Raw genomic sequence first — 14718 nt, 5'->3', positions numbered from 1 at the left:
GAAAGAAAGAAAGAAAGAAAGAAAGAAAGAAAGAAAGAAAGAAAGAAAGAAAGAAAGAAAGAAAGAGAAAGGAGCCTTCAGTATTGTCAAAAGCTTTAAATGGAAAACCTTAATGCCCAGGAGGACCGGGCCTGGGCCTGGAACAAGGAACCGACCAGTCTCTGGAGAGGTTTGCTAGCTACTCTCCCTTCTTCCACCTTTACTCAGCAGAGTTAACAGCTTCCTCAGTCTCATCCCGAGGTGGTTCTCCTGTGCTTGCTTCCCCAAGATCTTCAGATCTTGTGACGCACACAGCCTGTGCTGGCGTAAGACACGCTCCCACCACGGCGCCCTGCAGTGCTGGCTCCTCTGAGCCACCTTGGGACTGGTCCTTTGAAGACTGTTGTGTGTCTGTGCCGGCAGCTGGAGGGGCAAGAGAGCACAGGTCCTGCACCTTCTTATTCAGATCATTGCGCTCCGTCTGCAGTGCCCGGCAGAGCTTCTCAAGGCGCTGGATTTTCACTTGCAGCCCTTCTAATTCTTTGTCCCGAAGTGTTTTCTGCAATGCAATAATAGAAAGTTTGTCAAGAGACAGGTGGGAAGGAGGAGTGGGACTTCTCAAGACTGAGGAATCCCTTGCCAATCTTAAAAACAACCTCACTGCAAAACACGTGGACTCAAGCACATGCAGAGCTCAGCTCTGAGACTTTAACGGAAGCTTCTTCAGCATTTCTAAGCTTTCCTTTCAATATTTATTAGAGACTGTTCCTTCTCAAGTGCTGAGGGGGAAATGGCACATGCAGAAATAACAGAACTGCAGTGCAGGCTTCCACAGTGTGCTAGAAACTCGATGCTACGTTTCAATTAAGAAAAGGAAAAAAGTTTCAATCTCTCATCAGAAAACACATAGCAGCTGCCCAAGGTGTACAATGGTGGAACTTCTTGTCTGTCTGGCTGTGTACCCCTCCTTGGAGGCCTTACTCCTTGAGCACACGGGGGGGCCTGTTACCTCTTCTGCCATTTCCAAAAGGGCTTTGTTGCTGCTTTCCCAGCGGCTTCTGTACATTGTGGTTTCTTTCTCCAGCTTCTTGATCTTCTTGGTCATCTACAGAGTTGCAAACAGAAGCATGGAAAAGATGTGAGCCATCTGTGTGGTGAGATGCTTTTCAGGCCATGTGGCTCTGTGCTCCATAGACACTGCTAGGCAAGATCCAGTGAAGCAAGATATTTATTAAGACCAGAGTGGCAGAAAGTCAGTCAGCTGAGCAGGATCTGAGCACAAGTTTGTGCTTGGAGTTGCTCCTGCCAGTTGTGGATTCAAGGCATCTGTTCTGCCACACTGGGGAGGGGGTAGGTCCTTGGAATTATACCTCCCCCCAAAATCTGGGTTTGCTTGTGGGAAGAAATGCTTTTCCATGAAGAAGGCTCACACATCTGCACCAACAACCATTAAAAACCATTAAAAGAGGTGTGCAGCAGAGTGTGTGGGGCCAGATGGAATGGTTAACCCCCTGGCCATTTCCCCATCAAACCTACAAAACAGGGGGCTCAGTTCTGGGCATGCCTGCTTAGGAGCAAGCCCCAGTACAACCACTCTTATGACTGCAAAGCAAGGAGTACTTCAAGAGCAGGGCACTTATAGCTGGCATGCTTCTAAATATCCTCCTAGGCCTGTGTGAGATGCTCACAGCCCTGAGGGGAGCTCCCAGGGGCTGCCCGAGCCAAAGGCTCCTCATTCCCACAGAGAAGGTGACTTCCCAGCACAGACTTCAGCATGAAATTGGCAGCTCATCATACCTTCTCCATTTCCTGCTTGAAAGTGGTGAAAACCTCACTGCTCTTGGAAAGCGTGTTCTGGAACTCCTCAAACTTCTCCGTATAGAGGGCTAGCTGGAAAAAGGAGATGGGTGGGAAAACAATGCCGACAAGTCTCTTTAGCACCTGACTGGCCAAGGCTGGGTGGAGGGAAGAGGAGACTTTTTTCCTGTCCAAGCTGGTGGAAAGCGCTGTGAACTCTTACGCTAACCCCTCCTCTGGGGGGCTGCCCTGGACCCAGATAGGGAGTCAAACGAATCATCAGACGCAACTAACAGTCATCCACCCAAAACTTAGGGTTTGGGTTTAAGTATTTGTTAAACTGATTGTTTACAAAATTATTACAATATGTCTTATTTTGTTAGAATCATATAATCCAGTAGCAATGAACAGTTACTGGCTAAACTGCATTCATATAATCAATACCATCTTACATTTAATTAAGGGCTTCCATATTTGTACAAGGGTGAGATATCCTTTTGTCTTTATGTGTTAACCACAAAAATTAAGCTCTTCTGTTTATCCAAAGACATTTTTCCACATGGCCCATGCAGCTACAACGGTTCTGTCGTGACCTGGGTGCATGACACAGTAGGTGACAATGGACTGTCACCACAAGCAGGTCCAGTTTAGCCTATTGCAGTCTCAACCCAGAGCATTTTTTAAATCGTGGGTCATTTTCTATGAACGAGCCACCTTGAGAACCCAAGGCTTGCTGTTAGGTTAACAAGGTGGCTTGTTATAATGACTGGACACAGCAGGAGGTGCCTCACAAGAACGGCAAGACCCTCAGCCACTCCTCGTGATTTTACTGGCGCTGCTGCCATCACCCCCACCCCCTTTCAGTGCCCTCCACCACGTCCTTCTAAAAATTGAGAAGAAAGGACACCAGAGACTGTCCTGAATGTCTTCACAACATTTTTCCCCCAGTCTTGAACACACATTGGAAAGGCGACTGCTATGAAAAGGGAATGGCAGTCACAAAAACATACCCAAGGGGGGATATCAGTATATTGCACTAAATAACCAAGTCTACATAAGTAAGCTTGCCAATGCCTTCCTGCATTCCTAAGAGCTCAGAAAATTAGATGCATTTGGTAATCTGACTGGGGGACGTTTCCTCATGAATTGGCAACCCAAGCAGACCAGCCAGAGAAAACATGTGGTCCTTGGGAACAAGGACGGCTGCTGTAAAAGTGTCCGGGATACGTGACAGCAGTAACTTGCAACCAATCAGCCCACACTGGATAAGCAGCCAGGGTGACTCAGGGGGATGGGCAAACCTACCTATTATCCTTTTTTTAAAAGGATCTGTATATTTTCAAGGCCTTTCTTATCTAAGCCTGTATGTTCATTTCTGCATTAAAAAATAAACCAAATTTTAAACTGTCCATATTCAAAGTGAGCTTGTTATTTCTCTTTTTCTGAAAGTTAATTGTGCTGCTACCCACATGAATGTAAAAAAGCTCATTATGCCTTAATTTTTGTTTGCTCTAAAATATAGGTAATATATCCAACAGAATTCCATTTTCCAGTTGGTGATTTCTTCTGCTTCTTTAAACAATCCTTTCCAGAACTGATTTAACTGCTGGGCCACCACATATAAAAGTTAAAACCAGTGTTTCTACATGTCCTCCAGCACTTTTGGGGTGTGCTTGTGAAGTAACCGGAGTAGGACACCACTTGTGCTCCATTTTTAATTGCTTTTCCTTAACGATATTTGAGATTGTTCATAATCTTCCCAGAGAACATTAGTTATGTGGGAGATTAAAAATATAATGCATAGACCAAAAAAAAAAAAAACCTGATCCAAAAGGGGAGCTTACCCACAACCCTAGATTAAGTTTTAAAAGGGTTGGCTGCCCTAATGCCAAACCATCAAATCCCCTTAATAACTTTTATCTCCCTTTTGAGGGAAGCAGGTTTTATGCTCCTGGCTAGGAAAGTGTCCGCAGCACTGCATCCCACCTGCTGCTTGAGGTGTGCCTCCTGCTGCTTCATCAGTTCACACATTCTCTGGGACTCCACAGCTTCTTTCAGCAGCTGTACATGAGGAGGAAGAGGGGGAAGGAAAGAGGAATTAGTTCAATGCACCCAGGAAGTTCTGGGGCAGGACACAGAAGACTGCTGGCTGAACAGAATCTTCCTCCAGCACATAATACACAGAGGTTAAGAGAGGAAGCAAGCAAAGTCCGATCCAGCTTTGGGTAAGAAAAGAGCAGTGGTTTCTAGAACAGGTAGAGGAAATGTATAGCCCCTCAACTGTTGAACTCCAACTCCCATCAGCCAACATGGCCAATGGACAGGAATGATGGGAGTTGTATTATTGTGTCACTTTCCACCTGTGGATTATCACAAGGATAACAATCTCACCCCACCATCCCTCACACATTTATAGACCTCGAAAATATTAAGTGTCTTCAGAAAGCAATCAGCAATTCTACAAATCTGGCACCCTTGTTTCAGTCTTAGCTACAGCAGCTAATCCTGGGCTCCATGAACCAAGACTCACGAAGTCCTTCTCTCGCTGGTGCCTCTCCTCAGCCTCCTTCAGCATCTCTTGGGCCTGCTGGAGTTTGGCATCCACCAGTTGCTGCTGCAGGTCCTTGTGTTTAAAGACTTTGTCGATGTGCTGCCAAAAACACACGTTCAGTTAACAGCAGCCATTGCTCAACCCTGAACTTAGAAGCACTACCCAAAACACAAGGAGCAGACTGTTTTCACCAGCTGATGTTTCACAGGAAAGCACTGCTTACGAGTGTCTCTGACACACCAGAAAGAAGCTGCACTACTTTTCAGAATGGAAAAGTGTCAAGTGTTATCCATATGGCAAATGGGGCAGGTTGAAAAATCTAACAAAGACAGTGCATAAATACATTTGAGTATGCAGCACAGATCAATTTGCATAATGCCAGGGCACAAAGAAAGATATATAGAATGATGTTTCTTATGAGGCCAACCAGCTACTGGCACTTTGGAAACAGCAAGATGGCAAGATACTAGTATGCCACAAAGGACAAAATAAGAAGAAGAAATTCTTAGGCGCCTGGAGGATTCTTTCATTACCCCCACTGTGTCTTGGAAAGAAATTTTCTCCTCACAGTCAGCTGAAACACATGGAAACTGCAGGGCTCCTTTTCTGCGTAAGCATGCATGGGATCGCACCCTTAATGGATCCATTTAATCAGCTCTCTCTCCAAACACAAGTCCCTTTTCTTTTGATGTAACCATTAGAACCACGTGCCTTGTTCAAATCAAATCCTGCGACAACATGGCCCATCCCTTGCTGAGAACCTCTGGTTCCCTTTTTAAAGAATCCAGGCATCTGGCTCCACCTGTTCTACAGAACGCAGGCAGTGCCTAGTGAAACCTTAAAAGGCAGATCTCTGGCTGCACATGCACATCTATGGCATTGCATCACTTGACCCAAAAGGTGACCCAGTTTGCACTGAGCAATAAAGTGGCTAGTTGGGATGGCTCAAGGTCACATTCAGGCAAGCTGGTTCTTGGTACCAGTGGCTGGGACACACACTGGAGGCACGGCTGCAGTGCTGCCTGCTTTGCGGCTTCTCCCAGGCAGAAGACTGGCCTTGCAGTGGAGATGGTAATGCCAGCCCCCCCCCCCCCCCCCCCCCCCCCGCGGCTTTCCCACTCCCTGCAGGCTACCCACCTCCTCCCGCAGTTCATACTGCTCAATGAGCTTCTTCAACCTTTCTGCCAGCTCCATGTTCTCCTGGCGCAGCTTGGAGTTGCGCTCGTTGTGCTGCTCCATCTGCAGCTGGATGTCGTTTAGTGTCACCTGGAAATGGGATGTCACCTCTTTGCGCTTCTCCTCCTCCTCACGGGCACGCTGGACACCCTCTTCCTAAAAGACAAGAGGGGAGAGGAACATAAGGAGGAGACCTGCTTCCGTCAAAAAGGTCTCAAGTGACAGGGCAAGGAGAGAACCCTGCCGGAAGGCTGGAAAACCCTGCCAGGCTGGGTAAGCAGTGCTTGGCGATGCACCAACAGGCCAGGCTCCCCACAGCACCACACTGAGCTGACATTGCAAGAGCCCCGCTGGATCGGACCTGAGCTCCAACTCGCCAGCATTCTGTCGGCAAGGAGGCCATGAGCACACCTGCCTCCTCTGCCCAAGTTCCCCAGCGACTGCAAGGTGCTCACAGCCACCAGGGCGAGCCACGGTCAACAGCCTTCTCCACCATAGCCAGTCCCTCCTGAGGCCATCTGGATGGGTGGCCAGTTGCCACGCTGGGCACCAAATTCCATAGTTTAACTATGCCGCTTGTGTTAAAACCTTCAGCAAATCATCATCTGCTCGTGTGCTGGGCACGCACAAACAGCTTGCCTGTTTCACTCTCAAACCGTGGAATACATCCCCCTTGATTTTTTAGAAAGGGTGCGAAGAAGCATCTTGTTGATTTAGCCCTTTTAATCATGTAGTTGTAATGCTCTGCTGTTTTTAATGTTCTTGTTTTTTCTTATGTTACTTTCTTGCGTTAAAGGTGCAATCCTATGGGGCCGTAGGCTTTTCCTGTCTAAGCCTACATAGCACTGCACCCTAAATTGCTGTGCTCTCCCTCGATGGGTTCATAACCAATAATGCAGTGCAGAAATGAAGCATCGTGGAAGAGTGGCTCCTACCTGAATCCTGCTAGATGCGCTTACTGTCCTGGTCCCTCCCATCCCGCTCTCCTCCGCACCAGGCTTGATTCCCACGTGAGAGGCAGGAGATCAGCTGCGGGGGCTCTGCTGAATGCTTCAGCACGTCACGCCTGAAGCGCTTCTGGGGGCTGCCCCGTCACTCTTGCGCGACTCTTTCTGGAGCAGAACTGCACTAGCGGCAGGCTGGAACTCGCTTCTCATGTCCCAAACAGCCAACAAGCATCCCAGGCACAGACAAGCCGCTGCATGGCATTCTAGCTGGAACACTCTAGGCCCTGACTGGGGGCTGTGGGGGACAGGGAGATGCAGGCCTTGGCAACTGACAAGATGGCTGCAGGCAGGCATCACTTGCCTTGAGGGTGCGGTTGTGCCTCTGCAGCTCCCGGCACAGGCTCTCCAGCTTGCTGCGGGCCAAGATGGCCTTGCTATGCTCACTCCGTAGATGGTCCTTCTCCTGCACCAGCTGGGCCTGCTTCTTCTGGAGGATTTTCATTTGTTTCTGAGAGTTTCTGTGCTCTTCCAGCTAGCAGGCACAAGAGATGCAAAGACAAGGAAATGTAGGCATGAGAAGGATGCAAGTACAAGGAGGAGGGAGAGATAAACTTGGATAACAGCTGGCACCCGTCCTTTCAGAAATGTGGGAACCAACCACTTTATGCTCCTTTAATCTGCCGGTTCTAGGGGCAATCTGAAACTTGTCCAGTACCCAATGCACCCTAACCTGTTGTCTGCTCTTAAACTCCACGTTAAGACTGTGACAAAATGGAGACCATACAGATTTAGATTTTGTCGGTTTCCTCCTTCCTCACTCACCCTGCTTTGCTTACCATCTAAGCTGATCAACAGTTCTGATGGACTTGTACATTGGCTAACTCTCTAATGAGACTTTGGTTGCCCGACTATGAATTTTAGAGTAACTTTTAGGAGCAGCTGATGAAGTGGCAACATGCAATCTGAAAGCTGTGGCCCCGGATCCCGCAGCTCATCAGAGAGGATTCTGGGATTTAGGTCTTGATGGTGCTGAACTTGTCCAGGCTCTGCCTATTTCTGTCATAAGGACTGCAAGCCCTGAAAAAGCATGTTGGATGCTTGAAAAAAATACTTTCCAGTTATGTCCTGCTGAATGAGCTTCAGTCTGAAGCTTTGCTGTTCAAGCTAGTACTTAACACTCATGGCTTTTGATCTTTCTGCTTAAAACTGCTTTGAGTGGCCCTGGGGCAAGCATGCACTCATGCATCTGGATGCCCTCCCTGCCCCTGTGCTATCCAATTTTTCCAGCAGCTGAGAAAGCGAGGAGCCCTCAGTTCCAGGAGAACCCTGCCTCAGCTGCTTCTTGACTGCCCCCCACCCCATTCCCTCCTTCCTCTTGCCCAGTCAGGAACTGACCAGCTCAGCATACTTCTTGCAGAGGGCCGCCAGTTTTTCCTCGGGTGTGCTCAAAGTATTGAGGGTCTGCATCAGCAGTGTGATTTCCTTCCCTGAAATGCAAAGGATAAACGAGAACCACCTTCAGAGCGCAGCCAAAAGCAAAAGCAAGGGGCAGGGGAGACCAAGTGATCCAGAGAACTAGAAAGCCCATGGACTGGTGTGGGGAAGGATTTCTGGCATGGGAAACTTTCAGGAAACCTTCGGGGTGGGGGCAGAATGTCAGAGGAGAGGTTATAGCCAACAGGGCCGTTCCATTCTTGTTCTGTGTACACCCTGCCTGCTGTTTTCACATACACTATCCAGCCACCCTGCAACGTGTAATTAGGCTTTGGAAAAGCCTCCACTGCCGATAAAAGCTTTTAAAATTCTAACCGTGATTTGGGGAGCAGAGGAGAGGCCACGGATGGGATCAAGAGGCCCCCATGGGATGCTCCAGTCCATAGGGAGGATGGTCTCTGCCCCTGTGACAGACTGTGGGAGTGATCTGCCCCTCATCAGGAAGAGGATGTCAGTGACATCATTTTGCATGGCTGCTGGGGAAGTGAGGAAAGTGCATTGCGGTGCCCTGCCTGGCCTCCACATTCTCCTCCAACAAGAGACACTTTCCGGGCAAGGTCAGTTTTCAGGATGTTTTACAGGAAAAGTTCACTGCCATAGAGATATGGTATGGCAGCAAGAGAGGAAAGAGAAAAAACACGGCAGCGCTCAGTGAAAGATTTCCCTGCAGTTCTACTTCTTTGTCATGTCCCATTTTGGAATAAGCTATTGCAAAGGCTTCACAAGTATGAAAAATGGTTAATACTCAAAGTATGTTCAAAGTATATGGCTTCTTACATTCCAAGTGTAACACTTCTTCAAGCACTCTATACTCTGCAATAAGGCAGGCAAGAAGCAGCTGAGTCAACAGTAGCCAGAAAATATGTAAGAGTGAATGCAGGACTATCTGGGGTCAGAATACTATGCCAGGAAGACACTACAATGGCAACCAACTAGAGACGGCACGGGTATGATGCTATGCATGTTTAGACTTGTGCCTTAAGCTTATCTAGGCTTAGGTATAAATTGACCTAAATCCAGAAAGGAGAAAGGAAGGAAGGTCAAGAAGGAACTGCTCACCAAGCCCTTTGGCCTTCTTTTTTTCCTGGGTGCGCTTCTGATCACGCTCACTGCCCTCATCACCAGCTCCCCTTGGACCCTCTTTCTCTCCATTTATCTCAGGGCAACTCGGTTCCTGTTCACCGTTCCTCAGGGACTCATTCCGACATTTCTCGGCTTCATCCAATTCAACAGGCTCGCTCTGCCCACTGTCATCTCCAGGGCCCTCCTGATTCGTGTCCACGCAATACGTGCTCAGAATGTCCTCCAGCTGTCTGCTCAGCTCTTCGGAGACATCACAGGCGACAGGCTGAGCTGCAGTCTCCTCAGCCTGAGGTGCTGTGGAAGGTAGAGCAAAAGTGTTGTTTAAGATTAACATGGGAAACGTCATGCGCTAGAGAGAGCACAGAGGATGCATGAACTGCAGAACATGGGCACTGGAGGAAAAGGGTGAGTTAAGAAAGAGTTGCATATGGAAACAGTCTGTTTGTCAGATGGCGTAAGGGGAGGCAGTCTTCAGAATCCAGTCATAGGCTGATGCAGATGACAAGGTATAAACACAAATACAATCAACAAGCGTCAGGGCAAGAGAACCCATGGGAATACTGACCTTCTTCTTTCTTGCTCTGTTCCTTGCTCACTGGGATCTCAACACTCCCATCGACCAAAGGCTTCACGTTGCACATGCTGGGCTGGGGGGAAGATTCACTGCTTCCGGGGGCTGCTGTGGGAGGCTCACTATCTTCCAGCCCTGGGCTGCTGCTCATTTTGGAAGTGCTGGCAGGGAGGGGAGCAGTGCTGCCTTCCCCATCTTGGTTCTTCATTGTGCTTTACCCTCACAGCCACTTTCAACAGATTCTATTAAAAATAGGCATGGGTCACTATTCTGTTCTATGGAAGGAGAATGACTGGCACTTCGGCAGGAACCATCACTCCCTGCTGATGAAGGAAACAGCACACTCAGTGGGAGAAGGATAAGAGCTGGTGCAGCCATGGAAACCTGATAGCCTTACAGTCGAGCTCAGGGCAATTTTGTTTTCCCTCTGCTTAGTCACAGGCTTCAGAACATCCCTGGTTTCCACAAGCCAAGAAAGAACCTAACCCTGCTGTGAGTGCACATGGCGACTCAGGGGAACTAGTCCACAGAGGAAGCTGCTACCTACCGAGCCAGACTCTTGGTCTACTCAGCTAGCAGTGCCTCCACTGACTGGCAGCAGCTCTCCACAGTTTCAGGCAGGATTCTTTCCTAGCCCAACCTATAGAACCTGGGAAGTGAACCTGGCACCTTCTCTGTGAAAAGCACATGTTCTCCCTCTCATTTCCTTTCCCCCCTCACACATGCCAGAAACAGGCCCCATTCCCACACATGCACCAATCCCACTCCAGCCCAAGCCACTCCCTGGCATGCCTCTGCCAAGGCTCCACACCAGGTCGTCTACCTTCGTGTAAAGCCTCTTCTCTGAGCTAAGGGAGTGCAAGGCTACTCATGAAGGTGCCTCCCTCCCTCCAGTGTCAGCACTGGCCGCTATTCCAGCAAGCTGAGCTAAGCAAGATGAGGAAGGGAAACAGGGCTGTTCTACTGGCCCTGCGGAAATAATTGATTTTCCCCTTTTCCTCTCTTTCCCGCATTTCTTTTTCCACATATGCTACATCTGTTTGGATAGTAAGCTTACAGGCAAGTACATTTGTTTGGCTGATTATATGTAAGTTGTACTTTTGGCCAAGAAGCATAAAATACTTCAAATAAACAGTAAGAAACCAACTCCTATCCTGTTACCACATCAGCAGCTCACAAGTCACTCCACAGTCTCACTCCTCTAGCAATTTGCCAGTACATGAGGAACTCCCCCCACCAGTCAGATTAACAGATGCATATAATTTTCTGAGCTCTTATGAATTCCTCTTTCTCCACCCCCTCAGCCACCTATCTCCAGTCATTATACCAAACTCATCCCTCAGCCTCCCTCCTTGTGTTGCTTCTGGGCCTTGCCTTTTCACTTCACCCACCAAGTCCCAGCAAAGACTGCCCAAAGGGCATCCTTCTTCTGCTTTGTATATACTGCAACTGGGGAACTCAGACCCTGATGCTCCCTGGCAACCCCCCCCCACCCCTTTCTGGGCCTCTCCACTCAAGTGCACAGGGGTGCTTCCATTGCTCTGTCAACAGAGCGGGTTGCTGCCATCTGAGGGGTTTGCTGTTGCCTCAGACACTTGTCTGGCTTTCTCCTTCATTCTCAATAGCTTTTTTGAGAGTTCTAGTGCCATGAAGCTCACTGGATAACTTTGGGCCAGTCACGGCCTCAGCCCAACTGGCAAGTTTTTTTGAGGAGCCCATGGAGCATTGCAATCCGCCTTTCCGCCTCACAAGAGGAGGAAAAGGGGGAATACAAATGCAATGTAAGGATGATAACAACAGCAATAAACGTCTTAAAAGCATGATGGGCCCCGGGCAAAGCAGTGCACTGGGGCCCCTACGACAACTACAACGACTGTTAATTTTGGAAGTTTTCCAATTTTCCAAAGGTTAACATACACAGATTAGTATGAGGCCCACGGGCAAGTGCCCATCAGGTCCATGCGTTAAGACGGCCCTGGGTCGGGGGGCAGTGCTGCAGCGACCGGCCCCAGGCTTTCCTCTCCTTCCACTGAGCATCCCCCCACCCCCCCCGTGCAAGTGCCCTGCCTTTCCGCTGCCTCGGCCGCCCTCTCCCCACTCCTACACCCCACCCTCCAGAGGCGGATACTCTCTCCTCGCGGCCCGCCGCCGCCGCCCTCCCTCTGCTGCCCACACAAAGACGTCACTTCTGAACAGCTGGCGTCACGCCTTTCCGCCGCTCTGACGTCACGCCAGGCGGTACGACGCGCCCTGCTTACCGGACCGCCGCCCCAGTGAGACAGCTCTTTCGTTCTTCCCCAGCTCTTGACCTTGCCCTCTTCCCGCAGCGGCCGGCAACCTGCCCTCGCCGCCGTCCTCCTCGCGGAGCTTCGGCAGCTCCCACAGGCTCGGCGGCGTTGCGAGGAAGCGACTCTGGCCCGGGTTTCACGATTGCGCGTGCGCCAAGAACCGGTCCAGCCAATGAGCCGGAGGGACCGAGAAGAGCATGCTGGGAAGCGCCGGATAAAAAGGCGGGACGCAAAGCGGGAGTCTGGCCTGCACTACATCTCCCGCCGTGCATCGCTCCGGGGGGCGGAGGCTGATGCTCGGTGGTCGTACCAAAACTACAACTCCCAGCATTCTCTTGGTGCGATCTGGGTCCCTTCGAGCTTTCTGGGGAGCAAACGCAGGGAGTTAAGGGCGGTAGCAGCGGCTGAGCTCCGGATAGCGCCTCTGAGAAAAGGATATGGGTGATAAACGTTGAGTTTGCCATTACCTGAAATACCTAAACCCTAACCGTTCCTTGAGAGGAAGTGCTGGTCAACTCGATGGGCCTGACCTCTTTTAGCCGTCAAAGATTTGCTCGGTTAGGCCCTTGCACGACGTTCCGTTATTTGCATGCCCTGTAAAAGGGGCCAGGATCATGACCGCCCCGTAAGCGAGATGGGGTGGAGGCTAATGCCGGAGAGAGCTAGAAAGGGTCCCAGGAAACCACCCAGTCCTGCCCCTGGCAGGTTGTGCACCTGCAGTGGCTGGCGGGTATGGCTTCGCTCAGAGAACGCCCAATGCATCTTGCAGCTTTTGATCTGTTAATTGACGGGCTGTTCCCACTCGTGTAAAGCTGGGCTTATTCACTAGTCGACAAAGAATCAACACATGTATTACGCTATAACGGCTTTAGGTCAAAGATGAGATTTCTTCAGATTTACTAGCCTATAATTCCTGAAAGATTTTTCTTTGAATTCCATTGGAAATCCTTGGAATTAAGATGAAAGCATCAAAAACAGATTATGAGAACTATGAAATTGGTGGATAAGGTCCCATAGAATGTATAGATGTTAGGGAGCCCCCAGCGACGGGACGTATCAGTGACAGGTAGAAAAGCATGCACTTCATGCAGAATCCCATTCTTTTTCATATCCTGTCCAGAAGTTTTAAGCCAAGTTTTCAACCCCCAAAACCACAAATTACCTCAGGAATTAGGTATATTCTCCTACTTCATTATGTGAGCTGTATTTCACCAATAAGACTGAAGAGAGGGAATTCCTAGTAGCAATGGTTGCAGTAGTTTGGACAGAGGGGCATTGTAGCTGCAAAGTCCTAACACAAGAGCAGCCTGGTTGGATCACTCCAAAGGCCTATTTCGTCAAAAAGACTCTAGAATAATTTCATTTATCAATATGTACTCCCTTCTTTACTGAAGTGCCATCAAGGCAGTGAACAGTGCAAAACAAACTAGAGAATAGGGACATAAAAACACATTTTTAAAAAATTAAGAGAATTCCAAGTATAATTCCACCATTGAATGGCATATATATTGGAGTTTTATATTTTTCTTTTTGAATGATCTTCAACAGGGAGATTTTCTTTTGCCTTTAATAAGCCTAACTTGGTGTTAGTCAATTGTTTGGGAAAAATGATATAAAAGTTTGCCTGCTCCGACTTGACAATCTCTGCTTTCAGATCATTGCTGTACTTCCAAGTCTATCCCTTCCTTTGCATATAAACTAAAGGAACTACACAGAGAAGTTTTGTCTCCTTCCAGGGTCTTTCAATGACTCTAAAATGGTGGATTCAGAACTGCTCAAAGGAAGTACTTCCTCACAAAGCACATTAATATTGACTGGGTACCATTTGATGTTCTTGTGATATGAACCAACTTGGATGGCATTAAAAGGAAGTTTACTCAGATTTATGGAGGATTAGACCACCAGTGGTTACCAGCTTATTTTGGTCAATTGATTGAACAGTTGAGTAAATAGATGCAGGGTGACTGAAAGAGTACTGAATTTCCCCCCAATTAGCCTAAATGTGTACTGAGCCTTCTTGGGAAACCACATGTGGTTTTGAAGAAGAGGGTGGACCTTTGCCTTAAGAGGCAAAACTGCACCCAATTGATTAGATTGCTATCTCAGTCTGGGCAACTCCTGTAGCAAAGAACCTGGTGCCCTCTGAATATCATTGAATCACAATTCCCATCATCCCTTACCAGTCTGAGGAAGATAGGTTTAGATTAGGTTCATAGAGAGGCATTTCCTTTTGTCTACTTTGCAAACAACTTTATTTCAACAGTTATTTGCTGATGGTGAGAATGCCTTATATATTCTGTGCCTCTGTTCTTGCAATATGATTCACAGTTCATGTAGGACAGAAGGAATAGTCAACCCACACCCCTTCCCTCTCCTTCCATACACCTACCCACATAATATATCAGATGGATTCCAGTGTGTTGTTTCACTTAATCTCTAAATTCCATCTGAAAAGTCATTTCATTTCTAGGAACTGTAAGAGCTCTTTATGTGGGATAAGAGGTGTGTTTTTTCATTAGTCAAGCTTCTTTGGAAAAAGACATGGTATTTATGACATCATGGGCTGGGGCTGTTTGTTGCAGCTGCCCAAAGAGGTGGTGGGCTCTCCCACAGTAGAGACATTCATTCAAAAAGAAACTGGGCAGTCATCTGAGTGGGATGATGTGACTTGGTGTCCTGCAACAGCTGGGGGTTGGACCCAGTGGCCTTCATGGCCCCTTCCAACTTTACTATTCTATGATTCTATGAATGACTAGGTTATACTGGTGTTCAGTTTCTCTTTTCAACCACATCCCATCCCCCAAATAAAACCCAGTGCTGCCAACTGTGGAA

The 14718-nt window shown here is 48.4% G+C and overlaps 1 protein-coding gene across 1 annotated transcript; it reads right to left on the bottom strand.

Moving 5' to 3' along the window:
* Nucleotides 1-35: 35 nt before the first annotated feature.
* Nucleotides 36-12006, bottom strand: TXLNA (taxilin alpha). The gene is made up of 11 exons (XM_044434367.1): nucleotides 11857-12006; nucleotides 9593-9840; nucleotides 9004-9321; nucleotides 7846-7937; nucleotides 6812-6982; nucleotides 5465-5659; nucleotides 4307-4426; nucleotides 3763-3837; nucleotides 1777-1869; nucleotides 989-1084; nucleotides 36-538 (listed from the first exon to the last, which is right to left on the bottom strand). The coding sequence occupies exons 2-11, from the start codon at nucleotides 9804-9806 to the stop codon at nucleotides 200-202; spliced, it is 1713 nt and encodes a 570-aa protein (XP_044290302.1). The 5' UTR covers nucleotides 9807-9840; nucleotides 11857-12006; the 3' UTR covers nucleotides 36-199.
* Nucleotides 12007-14718: the final 2712 nt, after the last annotated feature.

Source organism: Varanus komodoensis, unplaced genomic scaffold (assembly GCF_004798865.1).
Source record: "Varanus komodoensis strain SLA01 unplaced genomic scaffold, ASM479886v1 scaffold279, whole genome shotgun sequence".
NCBI classification, from domain to species: Eukaryota; Metazoa; Chordata; class Lepidosauria; order Squamata; family Varanidae; genus Varanus; species Varanus komodoensis.
The sequence above is the reverse complement of the archived record's forward strand: the minus strand, read 5'-3'. Positions and strand labels throughout refer to the sequence as shown.